At 43.4% G+C, this 20,032-nt stretch overlaps 1 protein-coding gene across 1 annotated transcript in view; it reads right to left on the bottom strand.

Moving 5' to 3' along the window:
* Positions 1-20,032, bottom strand: part of NSUN7 (NOP2/Sun RNA methyltransferase family member 7) — a 201,825-nt gene that overhangs the window by 23,403 nt on the left and 158,390 nt on the right. Inside the window, exons 9-10 of the mRNA XM_030191328.1 lie at positions 10,919-11,020; positions 1,605-1,722 (exon numbers count right to left, since the gene is read on the bottom strand). Coding sequence (XP_030047188.1) covers positions 1,605-1,722; positions 10,919-11,020 — 220 coding nt within the window. The remainder of the gene's footprint in view (positions 1-1,604; positions 1,723-10,918; positions 11,021-20,032) is intronic.

The following is a 20,032-nucleotide window of genomic DNA, read 5'->3' as shown; positions in this document are numbered from 1 at the left end:
TTCGATTATGCCCCTCCCCGTGACTTAACCTTGTTGTTAGACTTGAGGATCCATTTTTTGTTATTGTTTTGCTGATTGACTGTAAGCCACATTGAACTTTATAGGCTAATGTAGGTTATAATGTCAATACATTTAAATAAGCCTCATGTAAATCTTCCTGTTGAACTCTTCCTTGAAAGCTGCTAATGCCAACTTTATATTGGTAGCCTGGTCTCAAGTCTGATCTCAAGAAGACTGAGCAGACTTTTGATTGGGGCACTTTAAGGATATGGGATCCACCATTATTTTGGTGCACTGACATTGTATTTTTACAGGGCTCAATGTTGATGCGTCTGAGACTCTGCTCAATGCTAGATACTAAGGGGACAATTCTACAATTAGTCACCCTAAGAATGTGTGGTATGAACCTATTTTATATCAGTACCTGGGTGTCCAGGTTCCATTATAGAAATTAACATAACCTGGTATTGGCACACCACTTATGCACCTGTAGTCACATCAGCCATAGACCTGGCATAAGTGCAGGTGCCTAAATGCGGGACACATGTAATTTATAGTGTTTTATAAGTTACCCATGGGAGTCGCATACACGTGTATGCCTTACTTGCATTTATGCGTGCTATTACAGAACAGCACTTAGGTACCCTGACACTTTGACCTAGGTAAATGCTAGTATTCTTGACATTTGTGTGAGCAAGGAGCACATAAACACTGGAGCCTACATTACAGAATTGTGCTATGAGTGCCCTCTGTGCCAAAAATGAGGATCCCTCTTCCTCTTCTTCAGGCAGGAATCAGTTCAAGTTTGCTCCAGGTGGCTTCTATCGGTGCTCAATGTACTCTTGACGTTGATGCATTTGCAGTGTCCAGTGCGAATCCTGGATCTCTTGAGAAAGAGATGTCGCTTATGCTGAAGAACTGGACTAAGACAGAGACTTTTTCATGCTGCTCTTTATAGCTATGAATGTTTCTGTCATATGTGAACACAAATAGCATTGAGAGGATTTGGGATCAGGCTCAAGGCATTGCAAGCTCCAGTTGTGGTTATCTGCAGCAGATATGGTATTGCTGTACCACCCTTCTCTAGGTCACTGGATCAGGAAAAAAGGACTGAATTTACCTTATTAACGGGTCTTTTTACTAAGCAGCAGTAAGCACTAACATGCGCTTCCCGCACACAAAAATGCACTACCAAGGGTATGGTTAGGCGCCCGGCGGTAGTTCAGGCATCTGCACACGCTTTCCCAGGAGCGTGTTTGGAGGACGAAGAGTAGGCATGGCCAGCACTAATCAGTTAGTGCAGCTACACTGCAACAAGCCAACTGATTAGCACATAGTTAGAGCGTGAGCCCTTTTTGCCTACTAAATAAGTGTTGGTAAGGGCTCTTGCACTAAAGGCCATGCACTAACTGGGAAATTAGCACCTGGCCATTAATGGAAAAAATGGAAATGCGGTCATTTTACAGCCATGCTAAAGTGGCCTCAGAGTGTGGGGAAACTTGTGCCCTAATCGTAGCGCATGGCCCCTTTTAGCGCAGCTTAGTAAAAGGGCCCCTAAGTCTTTGCATACATTACACATGATGAGAAAAGTTTATGTGCCTTACCTATAAGGCTGTGCTTTATTTCCTTCTATACTGATCTCCAGTGCTTTAGTCACAACATTTTCATTTTCTTGAGCATAAACTGAGCATGTGCAGTAGACAATTGCTTGTACTTTATGAACTAAAAAAATACAAAACAAATAATGTTAATGTACTGTAGTTAGGGAAAAGGTCACCATTTTATAAATAAACCTAATATAATAGCAAGGGAACTGAACAGATGGCAAAAATGGAACTTTCTGTCTATATTGCCAAAGATATGTTCCAGTCGGCAGCCGGCAGCCAAAAAGGATAACAGTTCTGTTTAAAACAGCTTCTATCATCTTCCTCCTTGCTATTCTACCTTCTTGGATACATAAACCTGCGAGATCCCTGATTTTATTCACCCCAGCACCCTTCCCATGTTTAACCACTAAACTTTATAACACAGTTTATATTTATTAAATTTCTATAGCGTCTGGTAGAACTATAGAAATGATTAGTAGTACTAGTAATAGATTTTCACAATAAACATACATAAGTATCAAAAGGAATAAAAATATGTTTCAATATATTCAGCAATTAATATATTCAATCACATCATGGAACACAAGCCCATAACCCATGATAGTCTCCTCAAAACAAAACAACGGAAACTATCCCATTACTTATCCAATAAAGCAGCTTCTACGTGAGAGGATTCCAAATTATCGTTTATTCAGATATTTGATATACTGCAGAGTCTGATCAAAGCGGTTAACAGTAAAAAGCAAAAATCTATAAAATCAAAGGAAAAGAATGACAATTCTTAAAAGGAAAGCAAACATATTCATATCTTAGAGGAATGGGAAGGGAAAACTCAGGTAGTCGATAAAAGGGGAACAAGGATGGGCTGACTGTCTCTAGTCTTTCAGGCTCAGTAGATAAATTAGAATCATACCTTGAGTAGTCCAAAGGCTAATTCAAAGTAATATATTTTAAGGTAAGACTTAAAATTTTGTAAAGGAAAATTCCGATTTGATATACGCTGGCAGATCATTCCATAATGTAGGCGCTAGGGAAAAGATCACTCATGACCTGGTACTTTCATAGCAGGACTATTTGGGTGAAGGTAGAAAAAAACAATGCCCACTGAAGGAACATAGTGCAAGTGCCAGGGTATATGGGATGACCAGATATGATAAGAAAAAAGGGGTTCTGAGGTGGTGGACCTTGAATGCCAAGCACAAAATTTTAAATTATATGCGAAATTTGATAGGCAACCAATGTAAAGAACAAAACGAGTGACGTGATCATGTTTTTTTTGCATGGTGGTATAAGAAACGGATGGTAGCATTTTGTAAAATTTGCAATTGAGTAGTTGTTTTTTTCTCTGACCTGTGGAAAAATGGAGAAAACGGTTGGTTTCAGTTACCAGAACTCATGATTTCAACTGAAAAACAAAACTGGTTCCATAACTGGGTACTCCTGGCAACAGCAGTCGCACCACTGGTAAGGGTTGGTACAACTTGAATTCTCCAACAAGCCACAGCCAAAGCAGGATCAGGTAGATTCGCCTTGCAACACACCAATTTTAACTCCACTGAATCACTTCAGCATATATTATAAACATCCAATCCCAAATAATCTATAGCTATATACAAAGCCAGGGACAGGGTCAGCAAATCCTGACAGTTATGTCATGCCGTAGTCTTCCAGGGCGAGCCCTGGACTATTCTAGCAGGTCTCAAGGAAAGGAAAGGAAATTAACAGGCAGGAATACATTTCACCTTCCCTTTCATCCTGCTAGACCAGTTCAGACCAATACGTTATTAGGTGGGGGAGGACAAGGCCCCCTGAATAATAGCTCTGCCAAAGGCTGTGTTGTCCCTGAAATGGAGTAGCTGCCTTTTGGTTAGAGTATTGGGCTGAGAACAAGGAAGTTCCGTTCAAATCCCACTACAGCTCCTTATGATCTGGGGGGGGGGGGGGGGGCATATCACTTAACCCTCCATTGCTTCAGGTACAAAAAACTCTTGAGTCCTCCAGGGACAGAACAATACCTATGTACACTGCTCCAATAGCTTTCTGACTTGCACATGATATATAAGAAAATTTGAAAATTAAAAAAAATATATATATCAAAGGTATGTATAGGCAACCATGTCACTGCCCTGCAGATGCCTTCTGGTGCAACAGCCCAGGATACTGACTGGGCAAGAGCAGAATGAGCCTTCACTAAAATTTGAAATCGATTGATCATCACCCACCTAAGAAGCAACAGCTTGTATAGCAGAAGGCAAATGGTACATAAGAATGTGAGAATAGCCATGTTGAGTCAGATCGATGGTCCTCTACCTGGCAGAATCCCAAAGTGTAGCAATATTCCATGCTAGTGATCCCATGGATAAGTTATCCCATGACTAATCTTAATAACAGATCATGGACTTTTCCTCTAGAAACTTGTCCAAATATGCTAACTGCTATTACCACTTCCTCCAGAAACGAGTTCCAGAGCTTAATTATTCATTCAGGCCTTAACGCAGCAGTCAGCAGCTACAGAAGATACATCATGGCCAGTGCAGAGCCTTGAGTAACTGCACATACTCAAACACTGACTGCTCTCCACCTCCTCTGAACTTCTTGTTTTGGAAAGGGTGGGAATTGGCAGGACTTGAGGATTTGCAGGTGCTCAAGGCCTCGCATAGGCCACCATGACTTTTCTAGGGCTGCCAATTAACACATTGCTGTCCCAGAGGACAGGAGGTAAGGTATGAAGACTAAAGGGTGGAGAGAGGGGAAGAAGGAATCTAGAGACAAAGTGCTGATGGGCACTTGTTAATGGGATGGCACTGTGTTGCCAGTGTTTGTGTGAGGCACAATGCTGGTAGTAGGAAAAACAACTGGGTGTTAGTAGTGGTAGGCTGGAGCCATGAGTCTCTCTAATATATAGACTGTACGCAGGCAATACTGTATGAGGCACACATGAAAGACAGGAGGACTACCAGGACACATCCTTATCACAAGATATATAGGCCCAGAACACAGCTCCTACAACTTACTGATGAACAGTGCCTCTCCAGGTTTCAGTTTGATGAGGCTGCTATATACCAAATCTGCTAAGAGCTAGAGCTGCTCCACCACTTACAGGGGGCAATCTGTGTCCACACACCTCAAGGACACCATAGCACTTACCAGTCTGTACTGGCTGTCATTGCTGGTCTCAACCAGACTGTCATCTCATGGTGAATCACACAGTTACTCACAACCCTTCTCACATACACATCTCTATACTATATTGCCTTCCCTCACGCTGTGCAGTTGTGACAATGACCCAGTTCTATGAGGTGGAACACTTCCTTTCTGTCCTGTCGGGCTGCACCCATGTGCTATCAAGCCTCTGAAAGGGAGAGCGCTCACCTACTGCAAAAAAAAAAAAAAAGGCCTAAATGCCCAGGGTGAGATCAATGATGTCTTCCCCGGATCCTGCCTTGACTCCTATATCCCGACTCACTCAGGGATATGTGACCATTTTTGAGAGTGGCCAGATTACCAGCAGCAGTACCTACCCACACACATACACCTGCCAGCACCAATCAAGAGGTCCAAGTCCCATCACATAGCTCACTGCACCTGTGCAGGGGGATCTGTGCACAGATCCTGCATCATATATGGTACCCTTTCACCCCATGTTGGACTCTCTCCATTTGACACATGGGCTACCACAAAGGATGTGACTGACCCTTACAATGATGCCTAGGAGCACAACATCAGACCAGGACCAACAAAGAAAGGATTTTTGGACAGCACAAGAATACTTCCACTGAATAGACAGATCTGATGGAAACTCCTCTACAAACTGGAAAAGGCCTGCCAAATTCATGGCCTACCATATCTTACACAATCTTGAGTTAAGCACAAAGTCCCTACACCAGAGGGACTGGAGCTGCAGGATGTGGACATGGAGGAGGAAGCACTACCCCAACACAAGAGCGCTTGCATTCACATTTGTGGGGCACTGCTGCAGGAATTAATTCCAAATAATCACAAACCTTCACTGAAATGAAATTAAGTGAGTCTTACAGTGTTTAGACATAAATAACCATCACCCCTACAGTGTCATTTGTGCTTCCCATCTGCCATCAACCACAACCACCCATCTGAACCCCATATACCTACTAGCTTGCTCTCTCTTCCCCTCCATAAGTACGTAAGTGTTGGCATACTGGGACAGACCGAAGGTCCATCAAGCCCAGTATCCTGTTTCCAACAGTGGCCAATCCAGGTCACATGTACCTGGCAAGATCCCAAAACAGTACAATACATTTTTTGCTGCTTATCCCAGAAATAAGCAATGGATTGTCCCAAGTCCATTTTAATAATGGCTTATGGACTTTTCTTTTAGGAAGCTATTCAAACCTTTTTTAAACCCCACTAAGCTAACTGCTTTTACCACATTCTCTGGCAATGAATTCCAGAGTTTAATTACACATTGAGTGAAGAAATATTTTCTCTGATTTGTTTTAAATTTACTACTTTTTAGCTTCATTGAATGCCCCCTAGTCTTAGTATTTTTGGAAAGAGTAGACAAGCGATTCACCTCTACCCATTCCACACCACTCAGTATTTTAAATACCTCTATCATATCTTCTCTCAGCCGTTTTTTCTCCAAACTGAAGCGCCCAAGCCATTTAAGCCTTTCCTCATAAGGAAGTCGTTCCATCCCCTTTATCATTTTCCTCGCCCTTCTCTGTACCTTTTCTAATTCCACTAACTTTTTTGAGATACTGTGACTAGAATTGCACACAGTATTCAATATAACATCCTCATTTTATTTTCCATTCCTTTCCTAATAATACCTAACATTCTATTTGCTTTCTTTGCCGCCGCAGCACACTGAGCAGAGAGTTTCAAAGTATTGTCAACAAAGACTCCTAGATTCTTTTCCTGGTCGTTGACTCCTAACGTGGAACCTTGCATCACGTAGCTATAGTTTGTGACCATCTACTAACTAACCATCTACTATAATAAAACTCACCCTCAACGTTCTGAGGACACTGACGTCAGTGAAGCCAAGCCCTGACTTCCTTCAAAAAGGTTCGAAGGTTCGTGGTGGTAAAGCCACCAAAATCGCTCCGGGCCCCGCTCTCGAGGGCGGAGCAATGGCAGAACAACGAAGGGGTTGGCAGGGAGGCGGGGGGTGGGAAATCACTCCGGGCCCCGCCCTCTTTTACTACTGTTACAATAAGACCCGCCTCCTCAGCAATCAGACAATCTAAAAGCCCGTCGTTGTTGAGGGCGTGCTGTTTCATAGAAGGACACTTGAACAGTCATAGCAAAATGCTAAGATAGGACCCACCTACTAACAGGAATCAGCCAATCAATAAGCTCTGTCCTCCTTCAGGGCGAGCCAGTTTCTTTCAATAACAACAGGACGGGTTCAGCTAAGCTACTAGAAGAGAGCATGGTGCAGGTTGAATGACGGGGAGGAGCAGTCAGAGGACTCCTGAAACTAATCAAAACGGCAAAAAAAAAAAAAAAAAAAAGTCGACCACATCTCTGCAGGGACTTTGGCTAACTGGTGAGGGGAATTCTATTTTTTCCCGTTTTTTTCTCTGTACCTATACATAAACTTTGATCACTTGAGATGCTAATGGCAAAAGAAGGCTGGGAGACAGTTTTGGTCCTGACACACAGTCAGATTCAGATCTTCTCTTCTTCACACATCCTCTACCCCTAATCGTTTCTTTTTCTGTGCTGCTGGCTGTCAATGGGAGCACTACACCCACATTCTACAGCCACTTCTGTTCTCTCACTATGCTAAACGGGACCGAGTCACAAACTTTTAATAAACAACTGGATCCTCAGAACAAAGAATTGCCTGAGCTGAAGATCGGAGCACAAGAAAGGTTCTTCTACTCACAACAGACACAGATGGGCCAGCAGAACTGTTCTCTGAACTTCTCCTACCCGGGACAGACGATGCCAGGTTTTGCAGTATCAAGTTCAAGGAGGTTTTTAAGTCCGGCCTCGAGTAACTGCACATATAGCCCTGTACGTCGGGGAGAAACTCAGAGGGAGGGAAGGGGGATGACGCTGGAATTCGGAGGGAGGGAGGGGCCCCTGGCACACACTCTGATTCTCACACACACACTTTCTCTCTCACGGACACACTCACACCCAGTCTCAGTCTCTCTCTGTCACATACAAACACTCGCACATTCACTCTCTCTCATGACCCTGGAACTCGGAGGGATGGAGGGGGGAGGGAGGGGCCCCTGCCACACACTCTGAGTCACACACACACACTCTCTCTCTCTCACGGACACACTCGCACCCAGTCTCAGTCTCTCTCTGTCACAAACACTCGCACAATCACTCTCTCTCACACAGTCAATCTCACACACACTCTCTCAAACATACACACTACGAGGAAAACCTTGCTAGCGCCCGTTTCATTTCTAACAGAAACGGGCCTTTTTTACTAGTAAGAATATAAGTGTTGCCATACTGGGACAGATCAAAGGTCCATCAATCCAAGTGTCTTGTTTCCAAGAATGGTCAATGCAAGTTACAAGTACCTAACAAGATCCCAAAACAATAAAACCAATTTTATACTGTTTATCCTAGAAATAAGCAATAGATTTTCCCCAAGTCCATCTTAATAATAGCTTATAGACTTTTCTTTTAGAAAGTTATCCAAACTTTTTTTAAACCCTGCAAGCTAACTGCTTTTACCACATTTTCCAAAAACAAATGCCAGAGTTTTAGGTGAAGAAATACTTTCTCCGATTTGTTTTAAATTTACTACTTAATAGCTTCATTGCGTGCCCCCTAGTCCTTGTATTTCTGGAGAGTAAACAAGTGATTCATGTCCACCCGTTCCATTCCATGCAGTATTTTATAGACCTCTCTTATATCTCCCCTCAGCCATCTTTTTTCCAAGTTGAAGAGCTCTAGTCGCTTTAGTCTTTCTTCACAGGGAAGTTGTCCTATCCCCTTTATCATTTTTGTCACACTTCTCTGTACCTTTTCTAATTTCACTATACATCTTTTTCGAGATGAGTTGACCAGAACTGCACACAGTATTCGAGGTGTGGACACACCATGGAGCAATACAAAGGCATTATAACATTCCCATTTTTGCTTTCCATTCCTTCCTAATACCCAACATTTTACTTGCTTTCTTAGCTGCCACTGGACACAGAGCAGAGAGTTTCAAAATATCATCAGTGGTGAAACCTAGATCCTTTTCCTGGTCGGTGACTCCTAATGTAGAATCTTGCATCACGTAGCTATAGTTTGGGTTCTTCTTTCTCACACGCATCACTTTGCACATGTTCACATTAAAAGTCATCTGCCATTTGAATGCCCAATCTCCTTGCCTTCTAAGATCCTCTTGCAATTTTTCACAATCTCTTGGATTTAACAACTTTGAATAACTTCATGTCATCAGCAAATTTAATTACCTCTCCAGTTATTCCCATCTCTTGATCATTTATAAACGCGTTAAAAATCAGCAGTCTCAGCACAGACCTCTGCGGAACCCCACTATCGACCCTTCTCCATTGGGAATAAATAATGACCATTTAACCCTACTCTCTGTTTTCTATCTTTTAACCAATTTTTAATCCACAATAGGACATTACTTCCTATCCCATGACTCTCTAATTCCCTCAGGAGTCTTTTATGAAGTACTTTGTCAAAAGCTTTTTGAAAATCCAGATACATAATATCAACTGGCTCACCTTTATCCACATGATTGCTCACCCCTTCAAAGAAATGTAGTAGATTGGTGAGGTAAGATTTTCCTTCATGCCTCTCTCATATCCAACTGTTTAGTCACCCAGTCAAAGAAATCAATCAGATTTGTCTGACAAGAATTGCCTCTAGTGAAACCATGCTGTCTCGGATCCTGCAGTCCATTTGATTCTAGAACCCTCACAATCCTCCGCTTTAGAAACGTTTCCATTAGTTTACTCACCACTAAGATCAGACTAACAGGTCTGTAATTCCTAACCTCCTCCTTACTTCCGATCTTGCACAGAGGGACCACATTTGCACTTCTTCATTCCTTCGGGAGCACTCCAGACTCTAAGGAAGCATTGAAGAGATCAAACAATGGAGCCGCCAAAACTTCCCCGAGTTCTTTGAACACCGTGTCTATTTTTAGTTTAGCTAGCTCCTCTCGAACAGACTCCACTGAAAATCTGTCTTGGTCTACCAAACAACCATTTCCATTAGCAATTGTTTTCTGTGGCCCTGCCCCTGGCCTTTCATCCATGAACACAGAACAGAAATGATTGTTAAGAAGTTCAGCTCTATCCTTATCAGTTTCAACATTTCCTTCGCCCTCGAGTCTCACTATGCTGTTTTGGCACTTCCTCCTATCGCTTACATATCTAAAAAATGTCTTGTCCCCCAGTTTTACTATACCGGCTATCTTTTCTTCCATGTGCATCTTTGCTTTCCTTACAGCTTTTCCAGCTTCTCTTAGCTTTCCTAAGTATTTTTGCCTGTCTTCCTCTTTCTGCATAGTCTTGTAACTTATGAAGACTAACCTTTTCAGCTACTACATTTGAGAACCAAAGCGGCCTTCTTATACTCTTACTTTTACGTACTTTTCTAACATGAAGAGGTTTATCACCTTTAAAAATGCTCCTTTCAGTTTTGCCCACTGCTGTTCTACTTCCTTCAGCTGTGCCCATCCAATTAACTCTTCCTTGAGATATTCCCCCATCTTAGCAAAGCTAGTTCTTTTGAAGTCTAGAACCTTCAATCTTGACTAAGCTCTTTCCTCATGTATCGTAATATTGAACCAAACGATCACCCACCAAAACTTCAGAAACAGACTGACTCTTTTGTGTTAATACAGGTAGAACATATGTGGTGGTTTACTTCTCAAAAAAAATCTTCAAAATATAAAGCAGCAATATATTTTGTATTTCAGGAATACAAATACCAATTTTGTGCATCTTTATGGTAATTTTATTAAGACATTTATGAGTTTACTGTATGTCAGTATATGTGTGTAAAAATGTCTCTTACAAAGTTGTAGGTGACTTTGGCATAGGCATGTTTGGAGGCAGGTTTTGTGAACAGCACAGGTGAAGTCACAATTTGCTCTCCAGCTGGTGTAAATATACGTAGGTTCAATATAGCCACAATTTCTGCATGATTTGTACTAAATAGCCTATAAAGACACACAAGAATATGCATTTTTATAAACTGGAACAAAACAAGAGCCCTTGTCTTCTCCACTTATGCAACCTTTTTAATGAAAATACCCTCTTTCTGCATAGAATATGGTTTGTTATGATGCAATAACCTTTTTGTAGACAAACACTAATAAAACATACATTTTGTTGCATGTGTTAACTCTAGACTCTGTTGTCTGGCAAGAACATGTAGCTTATCTTCTGCCACAGATCCTTGAGAGAAATCCTGAAGTAACCCTGCATCTGCAAGACAAAAACAAATATTCTCTGAGCAATGTATATTGAAACTCTTTTCAGACGTTACATTAATCACACAACTTTAGTCATACATGCAAGTGGACAAAGTAGTTTTGTGATACTTTACTATTGTATGCAAGCTAAATTTTGGAAAGTTTGTATACTGTCTGAAAAAAAAAATTCATATAAGTACAAAGTGATACAGTCCTGCTTATTTTCGAACGAGAAGGCCAGCCATCTTCCGACACAAATCGATTTTGGCCGGCTTCAACTGCTTTCCATCGCAGAGCCAGCGAAAGTTCAATGGGGTGTGTCAGCAGTGTATCGACGGCAGGACAGGGGCGTGGTTAAGAGATGGCCAGCTTCGGCCGATAATGGAAAAAAGAAAGCTGGCCCTGACGAGTATTTGCCGACTTTACTTGGTCCCTTTTTGTTCATGACCAAGCCTCAAAAAGGTGCCCCAACTAACCAGATGACCACCGGAGGGAATGGGGGATGACCTCTCCTTACTCCCCCAGTGGTCACCAACCCCCTCCCATCAAAAAAAAAATATAAAAATAATTTTTGTGCCAGCCTAAAATGTCATACCCAGCTCCATGACAGCAGTATGCAGGTCCCTGCAGCAGTTTTAGTGGGTGCAGTGAACATCAGGCAGGCGGACCCAGGCCCATCCCCCCACCTGTTACACTTGTGGTGGTAAATGGGAGCCCTCCAAACCCCCCCCAAAACCCACTGTACCCACAAGTAGGTGCCCCCCTTCATCCCTAAGGGCTGGTAGTGGTGTACAGTTGTGGGTAGTGGGTTTTGGGGGGGATTTGGGGAGCTACGTACCTGGGATCAATTTGTGAAGTCCACTGCAGTGCCCCCTAGGGTGCCCAGTTGGTGTCCTGGAATGTGAGGGGGACCAGTGCACTACAAATGCTGGCTCCTCCCACGACCAAATGCCTTGGATTTGGCCGGATTTGAGATGACTGCCATTAATTTCCATTATCAGCGAAAACCAATGGCGGCCATCTCTAATGCCGGCTATCTCTAAGGGCAGGCCAAATGTTGAGATTTGGCCGGCCCCGACAGTATTATCGAAACAAAAGATTACTACTACTACTTAGCATTTCTATAGCGCTGCCAGGGTTACGCAGCGCTGTACAAGTTTAACATGGGGAAGGACCGTCCCTGCTCAAAAGAGCTTACAATCTAAAGGTTACAAACTATGTAGTCAGTGTAGGTATCAAGAGTGGGGAAGGTGGTTATGCGCCAAAAGCAAGGGAGAAGAGATGGGTTTTGAGTAAGGACTTGAAGATGGGCAGGGAGGGCGCATGACGTATGGGCTCGGGAAGGCTGTTCCAGGCATATGGTGATGCGAGGCAGAATGGGCGGAGTCTGGAGTTAGCGGTGGTGGAGAAGGGTACAGATAGGAGTGATTTGTCCTGAGAGCGGAGGTTACGGGTGGGAACATACGGGGAGAGGAGGGTAGAGAGGTAATGGGGGGCTGCAGATTGAGTGCATTTGAAGGTTAAAAGGAGAAGCTTGAACTGTATACTGTAGCGGATCGGGAGCCAGTGAAGTGAAAGATGGCCAGCCATCTTGTTTCGATAATACAGTCAGGTATGCCACTTGACGGGGCCGGCGTTAGAGATGGCCACCTTTATAGATGGCCGGCCCCGTTCGATTATGGCTATCACAGTGTGACTTAATATTCAACTTTCCATAAATTACATCAAAGCAGTTTAAGTTGTTTGCAAAGGTTTAGGCACCTTTAGTGAAACTGTATGTTTCAATGAATCCTTACGTGAACAGAAGCTGACATAATTTTACACAGAACAAAGTATTACATGGTATCTTTCTGAAATATTTAATGCATAATTACAATTTGCACGTTTTTTGTACAATTTTAAAAAAATGAGAAATGCTTATCAAAAAATTAATTAACCCCATAAATCATTTGCAGGCTGTAGAACATGAAAGACATCAAAATTCTGAAAAAAATTGCATAGTTCACTATAATACAAAAACTTTCAAAAATGAAAGTTGCCCAAAGTTGCCCCTCCAAACTTTTATAGCCTTTGAGGCTCATTTTCAAAAGAGAAAAAAGTCCAAAAAGTGGCATAAATCTGTATTTGGATGTTTTTCTCACAAAAACATCCAAATCTGGTATGTTCAAAACCAATTTTTAGACTTTTTTTATGAGGTCCATCAGAAGTGTGTTCAAATCACAAAGGGGTGTGGTTAAGGGTGGGATCTGGGCATTCCTAACACTTGGACGTTTTTCTGCCATAATGGAACAAAACAAAAACATCCAGAGCTATAAGCTGGACATTTTGATCTAAACCTCTTAACGAATAATCTACAAAAAATGCCTAAATGACCAGATGACCATTGGAGGGAATCTGGGATGACCTTTCTTTACTCCCCCAGTGGTAACTAACCCCCCCCCCCCTCAAAAATGTGATTAAAAATATTACTTATCAGCCTCTATACCAGCCTCAGATGTTATACTCAAATCCATTAGAGCAGCATGCAGATCCCTGGATTAGTCTAGTGGTGGGTGCAGTGCACTGCATACAGGTGATGGACCCAGGCTTATACCTCCCCTTACCTGTTACACTTGTGGTGGAAACTGTGAGCCCTCCAAAACTCACCACAAACCTACAGTACCCACATATATTCTACCACAATTACACCTTGTATTTGTTGATACCGAAAATGGCGAACGCCGTTATGATACTATGTAAGCCACATTGAGCCTGCAAATAGGTGGGAAAATGTGGGATACAAATGTAACAAATAAATAAATATAGGTGCCCCCTTCACCCATAAGGGCTATTGTAGTGGTGTCCAGTTGGGGGTAGTGGGTTTTGTGGGGCTCAGCAGACAAGATAAGGCAACAATGATAAACATAGTAACGTGGAGGGGCATAATCGAACGGGGCCGGTCATACATATGGGCGACCGGGCAGACTCAAGAAAAATATCAGGAAGTATTTTTTTCACGGAGAGAGTGGTGAATACTTGGAATGCCCTCCCGCGGGAGGTAGTGGAGATGAAAACGGTAACGGAATTCAAACATGCGTGGGATAAACATGAAGGAATCCTGTTCAGAAGAAATGGATCCTCAGAAGCTTAGCCGAGATTGGGTGGCAAAGCTGGTGGGGGGAGGGGGGCTGGTGGCTGGGAGGCGGGGCTAGTGCTGGGCAAGACTTCTACGGTCTGTGCCCTGAAAATGGCAGATACAAATCAAGGTAAGGTATACACAAAAAGTAGCACATATGAGTTCATCTTGTTGGGAAGACTGGATGGAACGTGCAGGTCTTTTTCTGCCGTCATCTACTATGTTACTATCCTGCTTATTTTCGAAGGAGAAGGCCGGCCATCTTCCGACACAAAATCGGGAGATGGCCGGCCTTCTCCTAAAGCCAACCAAATTGGTATAATCGAAAGCCAATTTTGGCCGGCTTCAACTGCTTTTCGTTGCGGGGCCGGCGAAAGTTAAAGGGGGCATTTCAGCAGGGTACGGAAGGCGGGACGGGGGCGTGGTTATGAGATGCCGGCTTCGGCCCATAATGGAAAAAAGAAGGCCAGCTCTGACGAGCACTGGCCGGCTTCACTTGGTCCATTTATTTTTAGGATCAAGTCTCAAAAAAGTGCCACAACTGACCAGATGACTACCGGAGGGAATTGAGGATCACCTCCCCTTACTCCCCCAGTGGTCACCAACCCCCTCTCACCCAAAAAAAACAAAATTTTAAACATTTTTGTGCCAGCCTCAAATGTCATACCCTGCTCAAAGACAGCAGTATGCAGGTCCCTGGAGCAGTTTTAGTGGGTACTGCAGTGGACTTCAAGCAGGCGGACCCAGGCCCATCCCCCCTACCTGTTACACTTGTGGTGGTAAATGTGAGCCCTCCAAAACCCACCTGAAACCCACTGTACCTACATGTAGGTGCCCCCCTTCACCCATATGAATTGGATTTGGCCGGGTTTGAGATGGCCGCCATTAGTTTCCATTATTGGCAAAAACCAATGGTGGCGATCTCTAAGGCACAAATGTTGAGATTTGGGAGTCCCCGACCATATTATCAAAACAAAAGATGGCCGGCCATCTTGTTTCGATAATACGGTTGGGTATGTCGCTTTCCAGGGCCGGCCTTAGAGATGGTCGCCCATATGTATGACCGGCCCCGTTCGATTATGCCCCTCCACGTTACTATGTTTATCATTGGCTTTATCTGCCAGCTCAGTAGTATTTCCATTTATTCTGCTGTTGAATAGAATCCTCAGCCTAGATCAGCACTCTTGCTTGTACTAAGCTGGAAAGAATGCTGTTTTTACAAGTGATGCTGCATGCCACTTTTAGATGGTCCACCAGCTTCCTTCTACTATATGCTTCTTATAGTCAGGGCCAGTCTCAGCAATTGCGGGGCCCTGTGCAGACCAGTTCGCTGAGGACTCCAGCCCCACCTAGTCCTGCCCCTTGTTGACAAGATGCATTTTAAACATTTTTTTTATTTCAAATAAAGACAAATCAAGCAAAATGTATAGAAAAAATAATTCAAATATTCACAGTGCTATCATAGGAAACCTTTGGGTTTAAAAAGCAAAACCATGTGCATATAAGGACTGGATACATGAATTAGAACAAATTTGCTTAATATGTAATACTTGGTAGCAATAATGAAAAAGTGATTGAATATTCACATAGTAAGCAGCCTGGGCCAACAGATTTATTTTCCACTGAAAATAATTAACTTTGTATGAACTTGACTGCTAATAGTGTGCTGAACTGGACAATGCTGGCACATTTAGACTGACTCCAGTTCTGCACAAAGGAAACCCTTCCCTCATTAATCAATACCTTCTCTGAAACTGTAATAATAATAATAAAAAGCACATGTATTTTTATAATATACCACTGCATTCCACAAAGCAAAGGAGCAAGTTCCCACATGCCATCTTTTTTTCCTTTTGATGTAGGCACAGGAGAAAAAAAGATTTTAAATGCTCCCAGGTTTCAATCTAAGTAATTCAAGTTTAATGTGGGATAAGCCATAAATAAATAAATAGAAACTCTGAATATTGAGTATTTAATTCTCATAACATGATGTCTGTTTAGCGGCCCTTTACCAAGAGAAAAAAAAATCTCTGCATGAATATAATACTACAAGGGTGTCCCTTAAACATCACAGTGAGCACTAGAACAGCAATACACCCATTGTAAAACTAAACAAGGCATTAGTAAAAATGATCCTGCCAACACAAAACCATGTCGTTTTCACATAGAACACAGATACATCCTCACCAAGTATAGAATAAGTAACCACAAACTAAAATAGAAATATGTGATAAAAATTAAACTGAACCCCCAAGAGGTCACATTCCACATACAATGCAACACCACAGAAACAGTGATGTATGTCCCCTAGTACTGTGCAAAATATAAAGATAGCAGACGTAAATTTGAAAAAAACTGACAAAAACCAATCACCACTTTACAAATTAACAAATAGAAATAAAACAAAAAATAGAAAATAAGATAATATTTTATTGGACTAATACATTTTTCAATTAGCTTTCAGAGTCCAAAACCTCTTTCCTCAGGTCAGTACAGTATACTGCTGTTACAGTCCTGTCCTAAGGATGGAGGTTTTGTTCTCTGAAAGTTAGTCAAAAATGTATTAAAACAAGTCCAACAAAAAGATCACCTTATTTTCATTTTCTATTTGTCACCACAGCTACAATATTACTTTATTCTAAAGCAAATAAATCTTTTTTTCTACCTTTGTCATCTCTGGTTTCTGCTTTCCTCGTCTTCTCTTCGCTCTCTCCCATCCATCCAGCATCTGCTCTCTTTCTCTCTCCCTTTCATCCAGCATGTCTGTTTTCTCTGCCCCTTCCATCCTGCGTCTGCCTCTCCCCCATTCCATATGGTGTCTGCCAGCTTTCTCTGTCCCTTCCATCCACTGCCTGCCTTTTCTTTCCCTTCTATCCAGCCTGTGCCTCCCTCTCTCCTGTTTGCATGATGCATTCCAGCATTTTCTCCTCTCTCTGTTCCCCATCGATATCTATCTTCTGCTCATCTCCTATTTGACGTTTTTCTCTCCATGTCCACTTTCATTCCCTCTGACTCACTGCCTCTCCTATCCATAACCTCCACTGTGTGTCCCTGTCCCCATTCCTCCCATGTTCAGAATTTGCTGTGTTCTTGTCCCTGTTCCCCCCATGTTCATCATCTGCCCTCTGTCTCCTCTTCCCTTCCAGTGTTCCTCATCCTCCTTTCTCCCTCTCCCCTGCACTCCCACCCCAGGGCCAGTATCTCTCTCCCTCTTCTCTCCCCTGCTTCATAGTACTGCATCTTGTTCTCCCCCTCCTCAGATCCAGCTTTTTCCCAGTCTCCTCTCCCTCATAATCCCACCTTTCTCACTTCCCTTTGACCTGGCATCACTTTCAATCCTTTCTCCACCCCCCCCCCCCCTTTTCTCATGTGTCCCACCTTTCTCTCCCCATCTCCTCTCACTTCCCTTTGATCTGGCATCACTCTCACTCCTTTCTCCAACCCCCCTTTCCCCATTCCCCTGTCATCAATTTCCTTCCTCTCTCCACCACCCTTTCCCCTTAGGTCTGGCATCACTCTCTCCACTCTCCCCCCTTCCCCTTAGATCTGGTATCACATCACATCATTCTCTCTCCACCCCCCTTTCCCTATGGTCTGGCTGGCATTGCTCTCCCTCCTTCCTCCACCCCCCCCCCCGACTAGTGCGGTATCGCTCTCCCCCTCCTCACTCCAACCCACTCCACTCCTGCAGGCCTCCAAGCTTCCAGGCCCACCACCAGCATGTCAGAGATGAAAATGCTGCCTTCGGCCTGCCCCAGAAGCCTCCTCTATACAGCTTCCCACGTAGGTGGGACGCTGTACAGAGAAGGTTTCCGGGGCTGTCCGAAGGCAGCGCTTACGTTACTGATGCTGCTGAAGGCTGCGAAGTTTAAAAACCAGCAGAGTGGGGTAGGTGTGAAGCGAGGAGGGGTGAGTGATACTGCACTAGTCGGGGGGGGGGGGGGGGAGAAACATCCATGGCGGTACCCCCTATTGACCTCCACCCGGGGCGGGCCGCCCCCACAGCCCTGCTCTGTGGCTCGGGGGGAGGGGAGGCAAGGAGTCAGATCGCGGCAGTGGCGGGGAGTAGGAGGGAGCGCCGTGGGGCCCTGTGCGTTTGCTCCTCTTGCCCCTTCCTAAGAATGGCCCTGCTTATAGTAGTTACTTTCTCTATTCTGCAGATCCTCAAGTACTTTTAAATGGCTCCAAATCACTGGGGTTTTATGAGACTTCCACTCTATTGGGGTTGGGGGAAGGGAACCTGGCATGGGGCTGAAGTTGGAGAAGATGAAAGGCCAGGGGCATCCTACCTACTCTGCTTTACCTGTGGGATGCTCATGGCCCTGGCAGTGCCATTATCACTTCCTAGCTCTTCGCCACTTAGCATACTAAACAAGATCTTCCTTTTCAAGCCACTTTCAATATCTGATGATGCCGATGCAAACCCATGATTATTCATCAGATTTTGTATTTGCTAATACCAGCTGCATACACTTCTCAGCAGAGAACTGGGTGCACTTACTGTTCTGCTCTGTTGCTTATACCAGCTGCCTCTCTTCTGACCGTCACCCTGCCTCCCTTTGCTCCTTTATGCAGATGACACCTGCCATTCTGCTCTTTTACAGATGCATTAGAAGATGTAGCTGTTACTCTCCTCTTGAAGAGATCTCTCTTTAGCTTGGTCAGGACTACAGGAGGCCACAAACATACATCTGGAAAAATCTCTCTCTCTTCACCCTTATGCTGCTGTTGGTCTCATCTAACCTCCCTTCTTCCTTGTAACACCATTTCTACACCTATCCTTCCCAAGTATTATAAAGTGATCAGACTAGATTGTACGCTCTAAGAAACAGGGGATGTCTCCTTTGTGTGTCTTTACAGCCCTGCATCACCCAAGGTCTTTGCCGTGTTGAAGGACTCTAATCCCTACTATGATTTCTCAGTTATTTCAGCTGAGGTCAGGCCCAGATCAAGAGGTTGTGACAACCTGAATTGACTTTTGCTTTTGTGGGCCTCCCTTTCACCCCCATCTTGCAGTATAAGCTATATAACAGAGTAAAATTTCAGCCGCCATAGTTGATGGCTTAGGTTGAAGCCAGTATGCTGTTTAATTCTTATATTTATTGCTACTATCCAAATGGGTAGCAGCGCTGAATTACGTGGCTAGTGCGGTGACCATGCTGGCATCGTTTATTCTAGAATCAACTACAGTAATCAGAAGGGCCTGGAGAACCAAATTCTACTCACAGCAACACTTCAAAAACACTTCTATCTCATAACCAATCAATAGAAGCATAAACACTAAAGAAAGGAAAAAGCCTCAAAGAGCTCTGGGTAAAGTTACCTCAAACAGCTTAGACTTCATCATTGGCAAAAAAAAACTTCCTTTTGCTAAAGATGTGCTAAGACTGTGTGGCTTTATTCAAAAAATTGTTCAAGCACAACTCAAAACTACTTAACTTGTTGCCGCTGTTCTCATGCCACAGATCCTTCTCCATAAAAATCTCGTCAACCAACAATGGCCAAAGTTTTGCCTTCCTTTGTCAGGGTCGGTGGTTTGTAACTGAGAAAAGAAAAAAGAAATCGGGTACCCGGCAGTTGAGAAGCAAACCAAAACTCCACACCACTTCTTACTTGCTCCGATAACTCCAGCAGCATATCATCAGGCTCACACAGTCCTAGAAAATGGTCGCTCACTATAAAGGATGATGTCAGATGCCACTTATTATGGGAGCCAATTAGATTCAATGACATTCGACCTTAACCAAAAGCTACATTTTATAAGAGAAAATTTTTAATATATTTTTTAAAAGAAATGGCACCACTCAATTTTAGCGCTCAGTCCAGCTGGTTCCATAGAATTAAGGCAAAAAATCCAACGTTCTGCTTGTCACAACATTCTCAGTCTGTAGACCCCCCTAGGGGACTAGG

The sequence above is a fragment of the Microcaecilia unicolor genome, chromosome 2, assembly GCF_901765095.1.
Source record: "Microcaecilia unicolor chromosome 2, aMicUni1.1, whole genome shotgun sequence".
NCBI lineage: Eukaryota > Metazoa > Chordata > Amphibia > Gymnophiona > Siphonopidae > Microcaecilia > Microcaecilia unicolor.
The sequence above is the reverse complement of the archived record's forward strand: the minus strand, read 5'-3'. Positions and strand labels throughout refer to the sequence as shown.